The sequence below is a fragment of the Aptenodytes forsteri genome, unplaced genomic scaffold (genome assembly GCF_000699145.1).
Source record: "Aptenodytes forsteri isolate BGI_AS27 unplaced genomic scaffold, ASM69914v1 Scaffold169, whole genome shotgun sequence".
NCBI classification, from domain to species: Eukaryota; Metazoa; Chordata; class Aves; order Sphenisciformes; family Spheniscidae; genus Aptenodytes; species Aptenodytes forsteri.
This window is the reverse complement of record NW_008796115.1, coordinates 613129-630666: the sequence shown is the minus strand read 5'-3', so window position 1 is coordinate 630666 and position 17538 is coordinate 613129. Positions and strand designations below refer to the sequence as shown.

Genomic DNA, 17538 nt, shown 5'->3' with positions numbered 1-17538 from the left:
CCGCGCTGTCGCCTGCGTCCCCGCACCGCGAGAGGGGTACGGTTCGCAGGTAAGCATGAGATAGCCTAACACACTCCCGCGACCCGAGTATTTTCGGCCTTCTCCTTACGTAACGAACAACAACAACAAAAAATGGCCATTGCCCAATTCTGTTATTTTGCCAAGTCACTTCGGTGTTGCAGTGGCAAAAGCCGTGGCTGGACATCCTGTACTCTGGGGTCAGCTTGTGCTCTGTCCCCGACAGGAGCATAGCTTGAAAGTTGCTGGTGATAACTTGACTTTCAAGATGAGGTGTTTTTTGTGTGTGACTAAAACAGTCCGCTAAGTAGTTGAAACCAACATCACTGTGCTTGTGTCCAAAACCTCCCAAGTCCAAATTTAGGCTGCAGCCACTGTCTTTATGTTCAGTATACCTACTGTAGGTAGTAGCAGCAAAGTAATTTAAAAATGTGATATTCTTGATAACATGCATAAACTTCTCTGCTACTTGATTGTTGGGGTCAAGTACAGCTTTGATCATGAAGCTGTCTTGGAGTTGTGTTAAAAACAACCCTTTTTTTTTTTTCTTGTCCTTGTGACTTGAATGACTGCACTCAGTTTCATTGTGTTCGCTCCTGTGTATGTAACCTACTTTGAGTCATCTTTGCCCTCCTCAGTAATTAATTCAATCCAGAGCCTCGTTTAAAATATTGCTATGTGCATCACTTTTACGGTCCTTATTCAATCAAAATGTTGACTTTGATGGGAAACTTGAATGAATAAGGATTCAGGTTTTGGCCCAAAGACCCGATTTAAATCAACAAGTTCAAGGATTACCAAAGAAAGATCCTTAATATCATTGGCACTAATAGTTATTGTTATAAAAGTTCTCACCTTACAGATGCCTCTGACTGTTGAAGTGCTAACACTTTTTAGAATGATCTGCCTCTACTTTCCATTTTTATTTACTTTATATCTTTAACTCATCTTATTCTCCAAAGAACTCTTAACTAGCTTTTAAAATATCCAGCTTCCTGGATTTGACTTCAAAGCCTTAAGTTTCTGCTGTGGGTTTTTTTTTTTAAAGGAACTGATCTGAAAGGTGTCAAAAAGCTTAGAGTCTTCCCAGGAGCAACATGAACTTACATGACCTCCTCACAGCTTATCTCATCCTAAGAAGGAACAGTATTTGCCATGATTTGGCCAAAATTTGCAGAACATACGGACATTGTTTCTATTGCAATAAAGTCTAAATAGAGTCTGTGAAAGATATCAGTACCATGCTGCTTTTTTCAATCCTCTATCTTGAAATAAAACTCATAAATAAAATACACCTTTAGCTCATTTTAAATTGACTTATTTTAACAAATAGTTATGCAAACTATCCTTATGCAATAGTTTTTTCCAGACAGCAATCTTGCTGCTGTTATAACATCACTATGATGCAATAATATGAACAATAAAATCCTCTGTTTGAGTCCTATTACACACTGTTAAGCAATGTATCTGACTCATCAGCTTAATTGACTCTTCTAGGTGACCTTGCCATGATCATTACAGCCAGTTATGAGATATAAATGTGCTTAGGATATGTAATAGAAAAAAAATGCAAATAGATGGCCGATTCCTGCAGTCTGTTCTAAAAGAAAATGACAGTTGATTTCCGTGTTACAGTATTTTACAGTGTTTGAAAATAATAATTTAAAAAGTCTTTTTTTTTTTTTTTTAAACAAGGTATATGTAACTGTCTAATACTGATGCTAAGCGTGACTGTCAAAAGTAAGATTGTGTAAGCCAGGGCATACTTGGACTTGACTCAAAATGTGATAGAAGCAACGTTCTTAAAAACTTGTATTAAAAGGTAGATCTGAAATGAATTATTATTAAGACCCCCTTAGATATCCTGTTGTTTTTCCTAATTCACGTGTTGGATTGATCAATGTCCAAATTAGCATACTATGAGACTGCATTTGGTAACAGATATTAGACAAATCTATCTTCTACCAGAAAGTATGCTTTATTTATGGCAGGGGTTTTTTCTTCCCCTTTCTTGAGTTGCTCCATCTTGGTGTCATTTTCAGTCTGTCCTGATGTATTTGAATAATTAATTGTTTTTTGCCACAGAGGTGGCTGCACAGCAGTTAGCAGTATAGGTGCCAGTGCTGCAAGACCTCCTCTTACGAGCGGAATGCAACCCAGTAAAGAAAATGGGGCTCAGCATGGGCAGTGGTCTTCTTGCCTGGACCATCTCACAGAATCGGAGCTCTAAAGATTGCTACTTCTCTGTTCTGTTTGTAGTGAGTGGTAGATACTGACATTTTACAGGTGGTGTTTGTTTTACATATTTGTACTTCAGTTGTTACATAACAAGATGCATGTTTAGAGCATCAGCTGGGATTAATTGACATAATTCTGCTGCCTTTAAATAGCGCTATATAAGTTTAGATCAGCTGAAGGTCTGGTCCATGCTTGGCATTTTAAGAACAGACTTCAATAATAGAAAGCCATTTGTTGTCAGAATAATTAACATTTGGCTTTGTGGGTTTTTTTAATGGTTCTTAACTAGGGAAAAGCTGAGATCGTATTTCCAGAACATTGTTAGTATTAAGTTATAGCTTTTTGCAGCCTAGCTTTTCCTGCTGTCAAGTAGCTATTGAAATGAGGAGAAGCATACTGTCATAGACTGTACCTTCAGTAACCGTTCTTTCTATTGGGGTTTTATTAAAAATACTGGAAAGTGATGTGATATTTAAAATGGCATGATTTATATACACATACTACATATTATATATATGTAATTAAATATTTATGCAAATTATATATACATTTCCTTTGCTTTCCAGTTTTAAAGTTTTTCCTGGCACTTTGAGTAACATTCTTAGATTTTGTTTCCTCCCCTTAAATCAGAGCAGTAAACAGCTTGTTTTGGAAAAATTGAACATATCTGATAGAATCATACTGTCTTCCTAAGGAAATGGAAGAAAATATAGGTCAAATTTGCCCCTGTTAACCTTGACTGACCCTTTTGAGCAACAGCTACTTTTAACATATGTTTCATGCTCTCCAAATAATAATTTTATTTGCATAATTTGTGTAATTTACCTTTGGGAAGCAAGCTGTACCTTAATGAGTTAATTTGTAGTTATTAAGATAAACAGTAACTTAAGTAATTTTCCTAACAATGAAAGCCTTTTGTGAAAATTACATATGACATAAACTTTCTGGGTACAGCTTGGAGGTGGGTAATATGAAGGTGCAATAGTGTTCCAAGTTCCATGATGATCTTACTCATTTTTTTTATATTTGATTGAAAAGTGTCGTAATAAATGATTTTCTGATGTTCCTAATGGACTATATTATGTAGACATCTCCCATTTTTTTTCTTTCACTAGGATGATCAACATTTTAGCAAAAATGGGTCATCTTGTACAAAGCTATCATCATCAGTGTTCCACTGACCTAATTACTCGTTGATCCTGAAACCGGGAGCACTTAAGGTGCCCGTGAAGTTGTAAGAAAAGGGAACTGTGTGCACAGGATCAATAGTTCTGCATTGCTCCATGCTGTTGTAATGGATTCATGGTCTCAGAGTGCAACTATATAATGGCAGTAATTGGTGGTAACGTTTGTATTGTAAATGCTTTTCCCCTTTGTGACCATGGATAACCTGTGCATCATAGCATAAAATGCAGTCATCTAGTTTTTTTCCAGAAAGTTTGAAGTTCATGTGCTCTACATTGCCTAGACCCTCTTGCCCGCAAATCTATCCTAAGGATAATATTGCTCTTCCAGTGGAGCCAGCATTAAAGCTTTTCTTCAACAGGAGCATAATTTTACTAACGGTGCTAGATACAAGGCAAGAAAAAGTATGTTGAAGGATTTCAGTGGAGGTTGGAATGGGGCCACATCCTCTGTTGGAGGAGATTTCTGAATTATGATAGACCTGAGAGGTGCAGAATTTGATGGCATAATTTTTGTCTGTGAAAAGCAGTAGGGGTAGAGTGGCTCCAAAGTATTTCAGCAGTGTTTAGGCAGGCTGTGTATTCACCACCTAAGCTTAAACTCAGCCTCCTGTTCTGCATGTGCAGTGAGGATGATGTTTTTTCTGTACCTCATAAAAGTCTTGAGACAGATAGCAACTGTTTTTAAAACACTTTGAAGATAAAGTACAAACCATATTCTTCAGTTTTTCAAAGTTTGGAATGCAAACTGGTCATTTTGGTATCTGTGAGCAGGTTCTACACCAGCTCTTCCGGTATGTAGACAGATTTTCAAAATAAATAACCTGTGACAGAATGGTAGCAGTAATATAATTAATGATACCTATGCAAAACATGGACAACAACAACTAAAAATGTGTGCAGACACATACCAATACGAGCTCTTATTGTTTTTCTGCAGTTTGCTGTATAGTGGTGATGGTGATAGAGGCGTGGTTCTTTTTTAAAGCAAGAAGTTGTACTTAGCCATTATTTTCTTCCATTTTTGAAGGACTGAGAGAGAAATTTTTTGGATGTATGGTGATACAAAAGTGAATTGTGATTGAGCATCCAACTGCTAGAAATGGGATTTCATTTAGTTTCATAGAATCACTATCAAAATGTTAGAGCAATAGAATTAAACAATTAGTTATCTCATTCTAGGATATGTTTGAAAAATTATGCTTGGAGATAGCATGAATTATTTTGCTAAATACTACTAATAATACGCAGCTACTCTGTGGGGAAACATACGTACATGGGGAGGCCCACGTGCATTCTCTAAAGCAGAAATGACTTATGTAATTAAATTACGCAGAAGAGAGAGAGGAAAGATTGTGGCCCTGTCCTTCAACCTTTTGAAACATTTCAATTATTACAGTGTGAATACACAAATCCCCAGGATCAGATCCTTAATGTACTATTTTGACACGATCAGATCACTTAAGTATTTTTTGAAGTCCATGGATAAATTAACTTTTCATGATTTCTGCATACATAATTTCTTGCTTAAATAGCATGAGTTCTATACAACAGCCTCATTAATATTTGGATCTGGGATTGTATCTTGCTTCTGCTGAAGCCAATGGGAAAATTGCTGTGGGAGCAAGACTGGGTCTGTAATTAAGTTAATAGGGTCGAGTGTTATTACATTGTTGAATTGGCACTCAATGCCATTAACATCAACCAACCAAGAAAAAAAAATCTTTAGCAGTGACTAATGTAAGGAAGTATTAAATGTTGGTTTTATAACACTTTATGAGGGAGTGATAAAGCAATTGAAAAATTAATCATAAGGGAAAATATTGGAATTTGAAATATAGTCAGAGGAATCATTACAGTTCATTAATTTATGTGTAAATACCAATGTTTTCCAGTGGAATTATAAAATGCAAGTGAAGTGAAATGGCTGGTTTCATTGAAGGCATTTTGCCATTATCATCAGATGGAATTTAATTTGTTTACAGACTCAGCACTGGGCTGATCCACATGGAGAAGTATTAATAAACAAGGGCTTTGACTCCTGTTTGTAAAGCAGCAATTCCAGTTACCATGATAAAAGTGCTCAAGGAAGATATGGAAAGAGCTGAAGATTTATTGTTGTTCTGTTAGTTCACTAAAGTAATGGCATTAGAACTAACTACATAAGTAGCAAACCAGTATGACTATGTCAGTGGGTTACATGTCTGTCTGGACAGCTTTACTGATGGACTCTGGCAGAGAGCAAAGTTGAATACTGCATGCAAAAACATGGTCATTTTGATACACACTTAATATTTGCTGTAGACTTGCACGCTACTGACGTTTTGTCTGTTTGTGCCAGGAACAATGTGTACAGGAGGGAGACTGGCCAAAACGGGAGTTATCAGTGCTACAGTGAGCAGATTGTACACTGGAATGGCCCAAACTGCTGAAGTCCCACAGAACAAGGGACATGAAGTCTGCAGGTTGTTGGGTTGTTAAGTGCAGCTCAGTGCCAGTGTCAGGCTGCAGGAGATTATGTTTGGACATGCTGTTGTGTTTTTACTGGTACGTGGATGGTCATACTGATGAACTATGCCATTAGACTACATTCATTTAGGGAAAAAAAACCTAAACCAACAACTCTTTGCTAATTATTATCATCATCATTAGTAGTATTTTTCCTAGATCACAGTGTTGGACAAACACTGAAGTGGGATCACTTTGAGCTGGAAACCATACAGACAGACACAAAGTCATAGTTCTTATCCTGAAACAGTCTTGTTCAAGACTAAACCTATTGCTTCTATATCGTGTGGAAATGGAAGATTGGAATATAAGAGGAAAAAAAAGTTGTATTAAATCTGTGTAGGTATAGTTTCATTCTTCTAAAGCATGCACAAATCCTATGTTTATAAGTACTTCCTTGCTGTTGCTACTGTTTCAAGTAAGTGTAGATGTTCCAGGGTATATGGCAAATAAATATATAGAAAATAATGATGTATGCCTATTAGTGTCCCTTCTCTAAGAGAATAAATATCTTTATTTGGGTTTGACTGTAGCTCTCTAGTACTGTTAAATTCAGTAAGACCTCTCTATTGGTAAGGCGCTGAAATTTCACAAAAGTTGTTTTGAACCCTTTTGACTTGAGTGAGTGATGGCTGAGATGCATACTAAGAGACAGGTGATGATTTCACAGGTATTCAGTACATGTTATACTGCTTCCTGCTGTGTGCCATAGAAGGTGTATGCATTTTCTCAGAAACACAGAAGTTAATATTACAAGTGAATACAGCGATTTTAGTATATCAAGACAATTACAGATCAATAACTGTGCATTCCCAATGCTACCGGATAATGAAATAAAATCCCAGTATTTTTCTTCTTTTAAGGTAAAGTCGTGTTACAGACACTGAATATTTTACAAATGCCACAAAAATTCAGGTAGTCTTGTCTTTAAAAAAAAAAAAAAAATCATAGTTGAACACACAGAATTTAAAAATAAAGTATTGGGTTGCTACTAGATTTAAATTGGTATGCATATTAATTAAACCGTTGATTACATGTCACAGTGAAATGGACAGAACAGCTATACAGCTTCTTCAGCAAATCAAATTATACTGAATGTTTGGACAAACTGATGTTGCTTTGTTGTGGGGCTTATTTTTGTTTTTAAACCTGATCCAGCTCCTATTTAACTTGACAGAACTATTTAACTCCCTTTGACTCCGGTTTTGAATTTTGGATCAGGATCTAACTATGTCATTGCTTGTGTATTGGAGATATATTTCTCCTTTACAAACATGGCAATTTGTGGTGCTGCTTTTGCACTAAAAATTTAGATGCTGTCTTTGGTGTGGCTGGCTTCTAACTCTATTTTCCATTAAGGCTGTATTATTGAAGACAAATAGTTACATGTCAGTAATTAACCACGGATTTTAGGAAATTCTACTTAGCTCTTCTATTAAATGTGTTAATTTTTCATGACAGAAGAGTTGGCATGGTTTGATGGAACAGAACCCAGCTTGAAACCTGAGTCTTTATGACTCTGCTTAATTGTTATTACATCACTCACTCCTCTTTGCCTTCTGGAAAATACAAGAGAAATTGGCAGAATACAATTCATTAATTCTTTTATAACTTTCTCAACTGATAATGTTAAAATTAGTTTCATTAGTCATTGTAAGAACATTCCCAATAAATAGTGACATTAATCTGAAGTGGCTGGGTTTTTTTATTTTGGTTTTTTTTTGTTTGTTATACAGACAAGAATCATTGCTGACTCGATAGTCAGTTCTGTAAAAGCACTTGGCATACTACATTTATTTTACCAGGAACATGACTGACTGTGGAAAATGAGATATTGAGAAGCTGTATCTCAGATCAAGACCAAATGATCTTATGAGAATAAAGAATTTTGCATGAAGAGGGACTAAATAAAACAAAGGCCAATTTAAATGCTAAGTTCAAATTTAATGATTAAAATGTCTGAAGCTAAAGGTTAAGCTAGTTTTCCTTTGTTAATGGTAAGACTTTTAGATCTAAACTTCCACTTTAATGCAAACACTCTCTTCTAAAGGTGCACATGCCTCAATGGTATTAAACTTACTTTGATGTAATAAGACTATTTTTCAAATGCAAATTATTAATTAAATGTTATTTCTCTAATGTATTTTTCAATACTGATTTTAAAGTTTTCTTTGTAAGAGACAAGAAAAAAATTACGTAATACATTTTTTCCTTGTCAATATTTTTTTAAGTTAGGTATTTGCCCAAATAATGTGTGTGCATATACTAGTTCGAATTGATATGACTGATCAATAAGGCATTTTAAAACTCCAAGTGTATATAGAGATATATATATGTGTGTATATATTTTTTTTTTTATAGGATGCAAACCCAATAATTAAGTCTTTAATAGCTTTAATGGATAGTGGTGTTATTTTAAGACAATAGAAAGCATTCCAGCTTCTCTAAATCAGCTTACGTTATTTTTAATCCATGAAGGACCCAAATATATAGCATTTCTAAGTCACACACCACAGCTGTTTTCAGAAGAGATGCTTTAATGTGGAAGAACAAGATACTTTCCAGTGCTGCTCATCAACATGCCTGGTGTTCTGCAGTGTTAACTGTTGGAGGTTTAGGTTGGTCAGTGATATCATGGAAAGTTCTGTGAGAACGTTACTGTAGGATCAAAACTCAAATTTTTTTTTTATAGTATTTTATTTGTTTTGGAAGCAAATCTGTTACCTAGGTATCATAACGCTTAGACTATCAGTTGTTTCAGTGTTGAGCTGTCTTCATATTACAGCAGGTTTAATGAACCAAATGCTAGTCTAAGCTTTATATCAAAAGGTACTTTAGCACATCCTGAACCAGCAATTCCTAAATAGTAATCAAATTCTCTATTTATTCCAGGTTTTTAAGAAGATTCCCATTGCCTCTGCCAAGAAAATTGGTTCTAGACACTTCTGTCTGAGAATATGAAAGAAAAGGAAGAATGTGTGTGGATTTAAAATTACTGTATTTATCAAGTTGTGGAGTGAGAAGTATTGGGGAAATAGCTTGCTCTGTTGCTCATTGTAGATCTGCTACAAACTGTTTCTGATGCAGCTGAGAAAAATGCAGACCCTTAAAAAGGAACACGGACCTGTTGACGCAGGTAGCAATGTGGACAAAATCATGGTACTTAAGTCTACTTTAGCAGAAGTGTCTGAAGAATTGTCTACAAATGAAGATATATTACTTACTGAAGCAAGTAGTGGAAAAAGCAAATCTTCAGCTTGCCGGAGAAAGCGAGAATTCATTCCAGATGAAAAGAAAGATGCTATGTATTGGGAGAAAAGGCGGAAAAATAATGAAGCTGCCAAAAGATCTCGTGAAAAACGACGACTGAATGACCTTGTCTTAGAGAACAAACTAATTGCACTGGGAGAGGAGAATGCCACTTTGAAGGCGGAGCTGCTTTCATTGAAGCTAAAGTTTGGTTTAATTAGTTCTGCAGCCTATGCCCAAGAGATACAGAAACTCAGTAGCTCAACAACTGTGTATTTCCAAGACTATCAGAGTTCTAAATCAAATATTAACTCATTTGTAGATGAACATGAACCATCTATAGTTGGTAGCAGTTGTATTTCTGTCATTAAACATTCTCCTCAAAGCTCAATGTCTGATGTGTCTGAAATATCATCCGTAGAGCATACTCAACCAAATCGTATACAAAGCAACTGCAGAAGTCCCGAAAATAAGTTCCAGATCATAAAACAGGAGCCCATGGAACTAGAGAGAGAGCCAAGAGATGACAGAGGTTCATATAAAGCATCCATATATCCAAACTACATGGGAACTACCTTTAATGTGTACTCACATTCTCCTCCTCTCTTGCAAGTTAATAGGTCCTCCAGTAATTCCCCCAGAACGTCAGAAACCGATGATGGTGTAGTTGGAAAGTCATCTGACGGAGAAGATGAACAGCAGGTTCCTAAGGGTCCAATCCATTCCCCAGTTGAACATAAAAATGTTCACGCAACAGTTAAAGTTCCAGAAGTGAATTCTTCAGCTTTGCCTCACAAGCTTCGAATTAAAGCCAAAGCCATGCAAGTTAAAGTGGAAGCGATGGATAATGACTATGATGCAACACAGAAATTGTCATCACCCATTGACATGTCCTCAAAAAGACATTTTGAGCTTGAAAAACATGGTGCACAAAACTTGGTGCATTCTTCTCACACTCCTTTCTCGGTTCAAGTGACTAACATCCAAGACTGGTCACTTAAACCAGAACTCTGGCATCAAAAGGAACTCAATGTAAAAATTCAGAGTGGTTGCAAAACTGGAGTTGTTGAAATAAAAGACAATATCTACAATGTCTCTGAGTCAGAGAACCTGTATTTGAAGCAGGGCATAGCAAACTTATCTGCAGAGGTTGCTTCACTTAAAAGACTTATAACTACACAACAAATCTCTGCATCGGACTCTGGTTAAGTTACTACTGAATAAAGGCTTATTGTTTTAAAGGATGTCATTTGCAGTAGATCAATATGTTTTGTATTATGCTGAATTTTCACTGGACTCGTGATGTCATTTCACTGTAATGTTCACATAATGTCTGACTGGTGTCTTTTTGTGCACAAATTATGAAGACTAGGTTGTGTTATGATCACTATGCCTTGTGTATAGTCAAGTAGCCTGTACAAAGGCTGTATATAGTGAATTTTATTTTCTTTCTGTTCTTCTACTATAAAACGTGCAAGTTACCAGTTACAATAAAATATTGGTGACAAACACAGAACACCTACTCCAGTTCAGTTGATTTTTATGAACTTGTAAATAAGTTGTTAATTAAAAACTGGCTTTTTCTTACACTGTGCTCAACTTCACTTACGTGTTTGGTTTTTACAGCCTAACAACCAAATTACAATTTACAACATGTGTAATCCTTCTGGCCACCTTTTTCCTTAACACGTTTTTTTTAGAAGAGAATAGAAATAAAGTGAATATTTATAAATGAAACAGTACCAATTTATAGCCTTAGCCTTCTTTAACTTATTTATTAGTAGAAGTTAACCAAAAACCACGCAAATTCTAACCCAGTAACAAATATCAACAACCTTTTTTCTCCTTCTATCTCAAATGAGACAGTAATGAGTTTCCTGAATGGTTTATTGTGACGAACCATTTTTTCAATATTATAACTTGGTGTTTTAGATGAAATTAGTTAAGTTGGATTTGTGCATCTGCAAAGTTTTCAGAGCCTTGCAGCGACAGGATTGGACAGCACCACCTTCGTCAAGGGAAGGCTTGCGTGTGCAAGGGGTGCAGGCGTGGGAAGAAGTATGCACAAAGGCTGCATAAAAGAGTCTGTCCCTCTTGCACACCGTGGTTCTTTCCACGGCAGACCACGGGCCCCCTGTAGATGAAGGATAAGGCTACTGGATCTGTAAACTCTGAGCTCAACTAGGCAAATATCTACGTAAGGGGCAGGCAATAGTAGTAGCAGAGCTAGAGGAGATCATCTGCTATTTTAGTTCCCAGTGTGGGGCATAATGCAATTGTAAGTATGAAGTAAGTCTTGCCACCAATTTGGCCTTGGTTTCAATGGCTTAGTTAACTGAACTGGAATACCCTGGCTCACTACAGGGCGTTTTGCAAGAACTTCTTAAATGTAAAATAGAGACAATGTGAAGAACCGCACAATCCAGGTACTACTAGCCCCTTACAATTCATGCAGATGATAAGTTCTTCACCTGATGACTGGACAGGGCTACAGTGCTCTTTGTCTTTGAGACGAGCCGTTGAACCATGGAGACTAGAATTGCATCACATATCCTTGGTTTGGCTCACCAAAGTCGTCGATTTTAAAACTAAAAATAATTTATAAATAGAGCATAGACTTGGCAGAGGTTCTTTTCATGGTACTTCCCCCTTCTTTTAACATACTAATAAATCAGACTAACAAATAAGCTTTTTCTGAAAAGGCTTTTTATTAATTGCCATACCGTATAATGAATGGAACCTTTCCATAGACTTAAAATACTAGTTAAGAAAACAATATGTAGGTATTGTTTTTTAAATTCATACTTGACTTGAGTGAGAGGAAGTTTGTCAATTTTTTGGGGATATGAAGAGGAGTCTGAGTCACTCCTGATAGCTCTGAAGCTTGGTCCAGCAGTCAAGGCAATGGCAAAACTCCCTGATGTCAGCGAGGCCAGGATTTGATTCTGTACCTTTTCAGGAGCTGACGATTCACAGTCGTGTTCTGGGAGGACCTTGGCACAGAAATCACTGGTACTTTCTGAGCTTTTTTGAGCCTTCTAACTGCTGTGCTGTATTTGTGGCATTCAGAGTTAATAAACTGTTATTCTTTTTTTCATGCCTTAACAATACAATAGACCCCATAGCAGGGCTCTGTATGTATTTGGTAATTAATATAGATGACATTTCAATGTTACTGAAAATAAGCTCAGGATTATTGCATGAAATGTAAAAATTTGCATTGAATGATGGGGATATGAGACATGAGGCAGTGATTGCTGCTGTCTCTTTGCTTGCTAAGTATCTTCTGTAAGCAACAATAAAATTCTTTAAATATTTTGCATATTATTTATCACATGTAATGTGTTCAAGGAGAGGACTTAAAGCTCTCAGTGTTGCCATCTGTGTAAGCCTAGATCTATTGTTTTTTTTTTTTTTTCCCATTTCTTGTTACAGTTGTTTGTCATAATGGAAGAATGTTGTCCTCTTTCTAGCTCATTATATATTTTGTGTATCTGTTTTGTGCAATTAATACTTAACAGTAACGATGTAGTTAATTTGTTGAAGGATGTCATTGCAAGAAAGTTATAGCATGGAGCTTAGGAGCACAATCAGATGTTATTTATACTCCCTTTATACCTTAGTGTTATGCTTCATTTGAAGAAAGAAATAAATAATTTGTCTTTTGTTCAAAACCAGACCTAATTACAACATGATTTTCTATTATGTTCATTGTCCTAGTCCAACACAGAGGTGTTAGCTGCAGTTGATGACAAATCTTCCTGTGCTGGAGTTACTATTTCTGCAGCTGATAGGTGGGGTCTCTTCCACAGAGGTGGTGAAGCTGCAGAATGCAGGCGTGTGGGCGGTACATACAAAGCCCCGCCCTTGGGCTACCGTTGCAAACTGGCCAGATGAAACTCTCAACTGCTCGACTGCAGTAACCGTGGTGTAGATGGCCTCCTCACCCAGAGACCCTCAGGCTCCTCACCCGTCTTTAGCCTGCTTTCCTTCCACGCACGGTACCGGGAAGGACGGAGAGTCACACTGACTGGGGCGGGGCGGGGGAGGGGGGGGGAGCTGGGGAATCGGGGAGCTGCGCCCCAGCCTGCCTGACCGGGGGAGCTGGGGAATCGGGGAGCTGCGCCCTTCCAGCCTGCCTGCCCTGGACTGTAGAACACAGAATCGGCCTCCATGAAAAGAATATCCTTGGCTGGTCTGCTAGCCTCTCCATTGGGGATCGGAAGGTTGGTCTGAGCACAAAATGGGCTTTACCTAAGTGGATATAAATGGGTATCGCATCCGCTAAGTCATGAAAACTCTTGTAAGCTCAGCAATTAACCAACAAAACAACATAAAACATGCTGAAAGTGGAATCTTTCCCATGTGAAGGAACATGGGTGACTGAAAAATGACTACAGAGTGTGCCTTCAAATGAGAATATTAAGGAAGACCACATACAGAAATTGGAAACTCCAGAGACTTACTTGTCAATATAAATTGTCATTTTTTATGGGAACACAGGAATTGCCATGCTAGATTAGTTTGGCTAGTCCCGAACCTTGCCTGTGATAATCGTTAGTATGAAGGGCTTCATGGGAAGTTTTAAGAAAAGTCCATGGCAAATAACTGTTGATTAGCAAGGTACATTTTTTCCTAGTGACATCAACTGGTGGCTAATCAACACTGTGAAGCGTGAGTATCAGGTCCTTTGTTAAATCTGCCTAACTTAATTATGTATAAACACAGTAATATATCCTCATGTTCTATCAACACCTGTATTTCGGTAGGTACAAAGATTGAATGTGGATATGCCCATACATACACCGAGCCCATACATGATGATTTTCTGAATCCCCTCAACTTTCTGCCTTCAGTAAAACTTACATATTGTGTGGGATATATTTAAATGTTATTAATATTCTGTACAGCCAAATATCCCCTTGTTCATGAATAGGAGACAAGGTAACTGGCAGTTCCTGGTTAATCTTCTCTTATTACTTTGGATGTTTTCATTACAGCCCTTATGTCCACGTGAGCAGTTTATGAGACTAAAACCACTTATTTTTTGTAGAACTTAACAGAAATGTAAAATTGCACCATAAACACATTTCTGAAGTTCTATTAAAATACCAACTTCTAAAAATCTTTTCTACTTGCCTAGTACATAAATATGCTGTTGAAAATAGGCAGTGTATAATGAATTTAGCAGAAATCTCGCAGAGAATCCAATTAATATGGCCTTTATTAACACCATATTGTTTTAAAAATACTTTTACAGTTTATTGCACAATACAAGCTTGGTAACTACAAGAATACAACAAAACCATTTTTGGTATTTATTGTGTAAGAACAAGTAGCACATATTGTTCCATTACAGTGCCAAATTAAAAGTTAAAAACACTAGGCCAAATCCTAAGGCTTTTAACTCAGTGTTAGATTCTACTTTCCTTAATGAAGCAGACTTTATGTGTGCAATAAGGGACTGACTTACTCAAGATGAGTAACATTGCCAAGACATAATCTTTACAGCTCACTCGTGACATGGACTCCTACTGATTTTCCTGTCTCTAAGGCTAACTCCCTCGTGACACAACAGTGATATATGAGTCACTTTATTCATATCACTGGAGTTACAGGGAACTTGCTCACGTATGAAAGAGAAGGCAGCCAGATATTCAACTACTATTTATTCAATGACAGCTCTAAAAGGACTCAGTGTATTATGAGCAAAAGCTCAGAGTAGAGCTGTAGTGTTTATTTGCTTGAAAGAGAAAGCATCAGAAGACATTTGGTTTTAGGACTCCAAAAAAATAGCAGGAATGCATCTATGCTTTTTATGATTTGACCAGCTATTACCTGTGTGACAATCCTAATGGCCGTGACTAGAGCTATGGTAACTCCTCCTCCTTAAACACTGTGGAGCTCCACAGGATTACAAACAGAAGTCCTTAGGAGGACCAAATGCAGGGCCTGCAACTCTGCCATGACTTTATGTGGGTTTTAATCGCCTGCACGCAAGCATCCTTCCTGCTTCTACTGCAGGTGAAAGAGATCTGATCTGAGAAAGCCTGCATCAGTCCAAAGGTTCTGGGGAAGCTAAATGGCCATCTAATACTACTGACATTCAGATAACATGGTCAATTTTTCCTCCACTATCCCTTGTTCCCCCTACAACTTAAAATGTCAGACACTTTTCCATGCTGTTCAGATTCTTGGATGTGCAAATGCCTGAAAGGGCATCTAAGTTAATAACTTAACATATGTAAAAAGATCAGTCTACCCTACTATATGTATATGCCAGAGCTGGCAACCATTATGTCTACGTTTCTGAAACACAATACTAAACATGTTTCTTTCTAACAATTTGGACCTCTAAAAATTCTCTTAAGTTTTGTATATAAATATACTGAGGACATATTGCACTGATTTCCATGGGATTTGTGTTATGCAGCCCTGAAAACCAGGATATTAACGGTCTGTATAACAATCAGAAAATACCAAAGCATAATATTGTATCATATAAAATAGCTGAAAAGATGATAAAATGCAATGAGAGCCATTGTAGCAGAACACAGTGTTCCTTTCTCTGGGCCTTGTTCCCATTAAGGATTTAGAAATACTAGAGGGAGTTTAGAGGAGAACAAAAGTGAAATAATAAACTCTCAGGAGCTGATCCATGACTTAAAAGTACACATTAAACTGTAAGTCCACACTATACACATAAATAGTCAATAATCGTGCACAAAGTCTTTAGTTCCCACTCTCCAAAAAAAGTCTTGGCAATATATATTTTTAAAATCCTGGTAGTTAAAAATGTGGACAAGCAAATGTCAAAAATATATATGTAAGCAAAACTATATTGGACAAGAGACAATAACAGTTAGACAACATACATGGCCTATAAATATTGTATGGGGCTGGAAGGAATTATTTATATTTTCTCATTTTCAGTAAGAATAATGAGATTACATTAAAAAGGAAGATTTTTAGTTTCTTTCATCAGAAAATTTTTAAGACAGTGAAAAATAGAAAAATTGGAGAAAGGCAAACAATGCTGATTTGATGGTATAGAAAGGTAGTAAAATGGAATAGTTCCAGTTGGAAAGGACCTAGAATGATCATCTAGTCCAACTGCCTGATCACTCCACAGCTGACCAAAAGTTAAAGCCCATTATGAAGGGCATTGCCCAAATGCCTCTTTTTAAGGCACTGACAGGCATGGGGGCATGGACCACCTCTCTAGGACGCCTGTTCCGGTGTTTGACCACCCTCTTGGTAAAGAAAGGCTTCTTAATGTCAAGTCTGAACCTCCCCTGATGCAGCTTTGAACCATTCCCATGCGTCCTGTCGCTGGGTCCCAGGGAGAAGAGGTCAGCACCTCCCTCTCCCCTTCCCCTCCTCAGGAAGCTGTAGAGAGCAATGAGGTCACCCCTCAGCCTCCTTTTCTCCAAACTAGACAAACCCAGAGTCCTCAGCCGCTTGGCATCCATCTGCCGAGCATGTGCCGGCAGAGATGGGTGCTTTCCAAGCAGAGGAGAAAAAAAGCCAGCGCCAAGGCAGGATCTGGAAGAGCGGGAAGAAAGCCTGTGCTCGAGGGCAGCAGCATGGGGTCCCCTTTCCCTGGCTGCTTTCCAGCCGGGCAGCCCGCCGCGTGTGCTGGTGCCTGGGGTTGTCCCTCCCCAGGTGCAGGACTTGGCGCTTCCCCTTGTTGAACTTCTTGGGGCTCCTGCCTCGGCAGGGTACGACCCGAGGGTGATGCAGAGAGCAGCACCAAGTCACGGCTCCGCGCGGGAGGAGGGACTTGGGCGCCGTCGTAGCGAGGCTGCCCCGGGCAGTGCAGGCTGGTAGGAGAGCAGAGCCCCGGGACGTGGGGGCAGAGGGTGCGGTGAGGAGGAGGCCAGGCCTGGGGTGACGAGCGACTGGGGCACGGGCTGGCCCTGGAGAGCCCCCGGCTGCAAACATCTGCCCCGGGACCAGCTGCAGAGGTGCAGGGCTGGAGCTGGGCAGCACTTGCCTTCGCGGGGGACAACGAAATAGTACCTGGCACGTGTCGAAGGACCTGTCAGCTTTAACATCCCACCCCTCCCGGCAAAAAAGCACAAAAGGCGAGGGTAGCAACGCCACCTGCACTGTTAGTAACACTGAGACGACTTCTGCAGTTTTCATGCATTTGTTTTATTTGGATAATTGGATTTGGGGGGCTGGGAGCCCTAGAGGGCTGGCGTGTGCCCCAGCTGATGGCCCGGTCCTGGTTTGGCCATCCCCCGAGGCACCCTCCAGGGTCAGCGACGCGGTGCTGGCCTCTTGTTGGCTGGAGAGGCCTCGGGGCTGCCGGGCCTCCTCTTTGGGGGGGGCCGGG

General features: G+C 38.6%; 1 protein-coding gene across 1 annotated transcript; it reads left to right on the top strand.

Moving 5' to 3' along the window:
* The first annotated feature begins 8742 nt into the window (after window positions 1-8742).
* On the top strand, window positions 8743-12874 carry NFIL3 (nuclear factor, interleukin 3 regulated). Its single transcript, XM_009287196.2, has one exon. It carries the CDS (start codon window positions 9030-9032, stop codon window positions 10404-10406), a length of 1377 nt encoding a protein of 458 aa, XP_009285471.1. The 5' UTR covers window positions 8743-9029; the 3' UTR covers window positions 10407-12874.
* Window positions 12875-17538: the final 4664 nt, after the last annotated feature.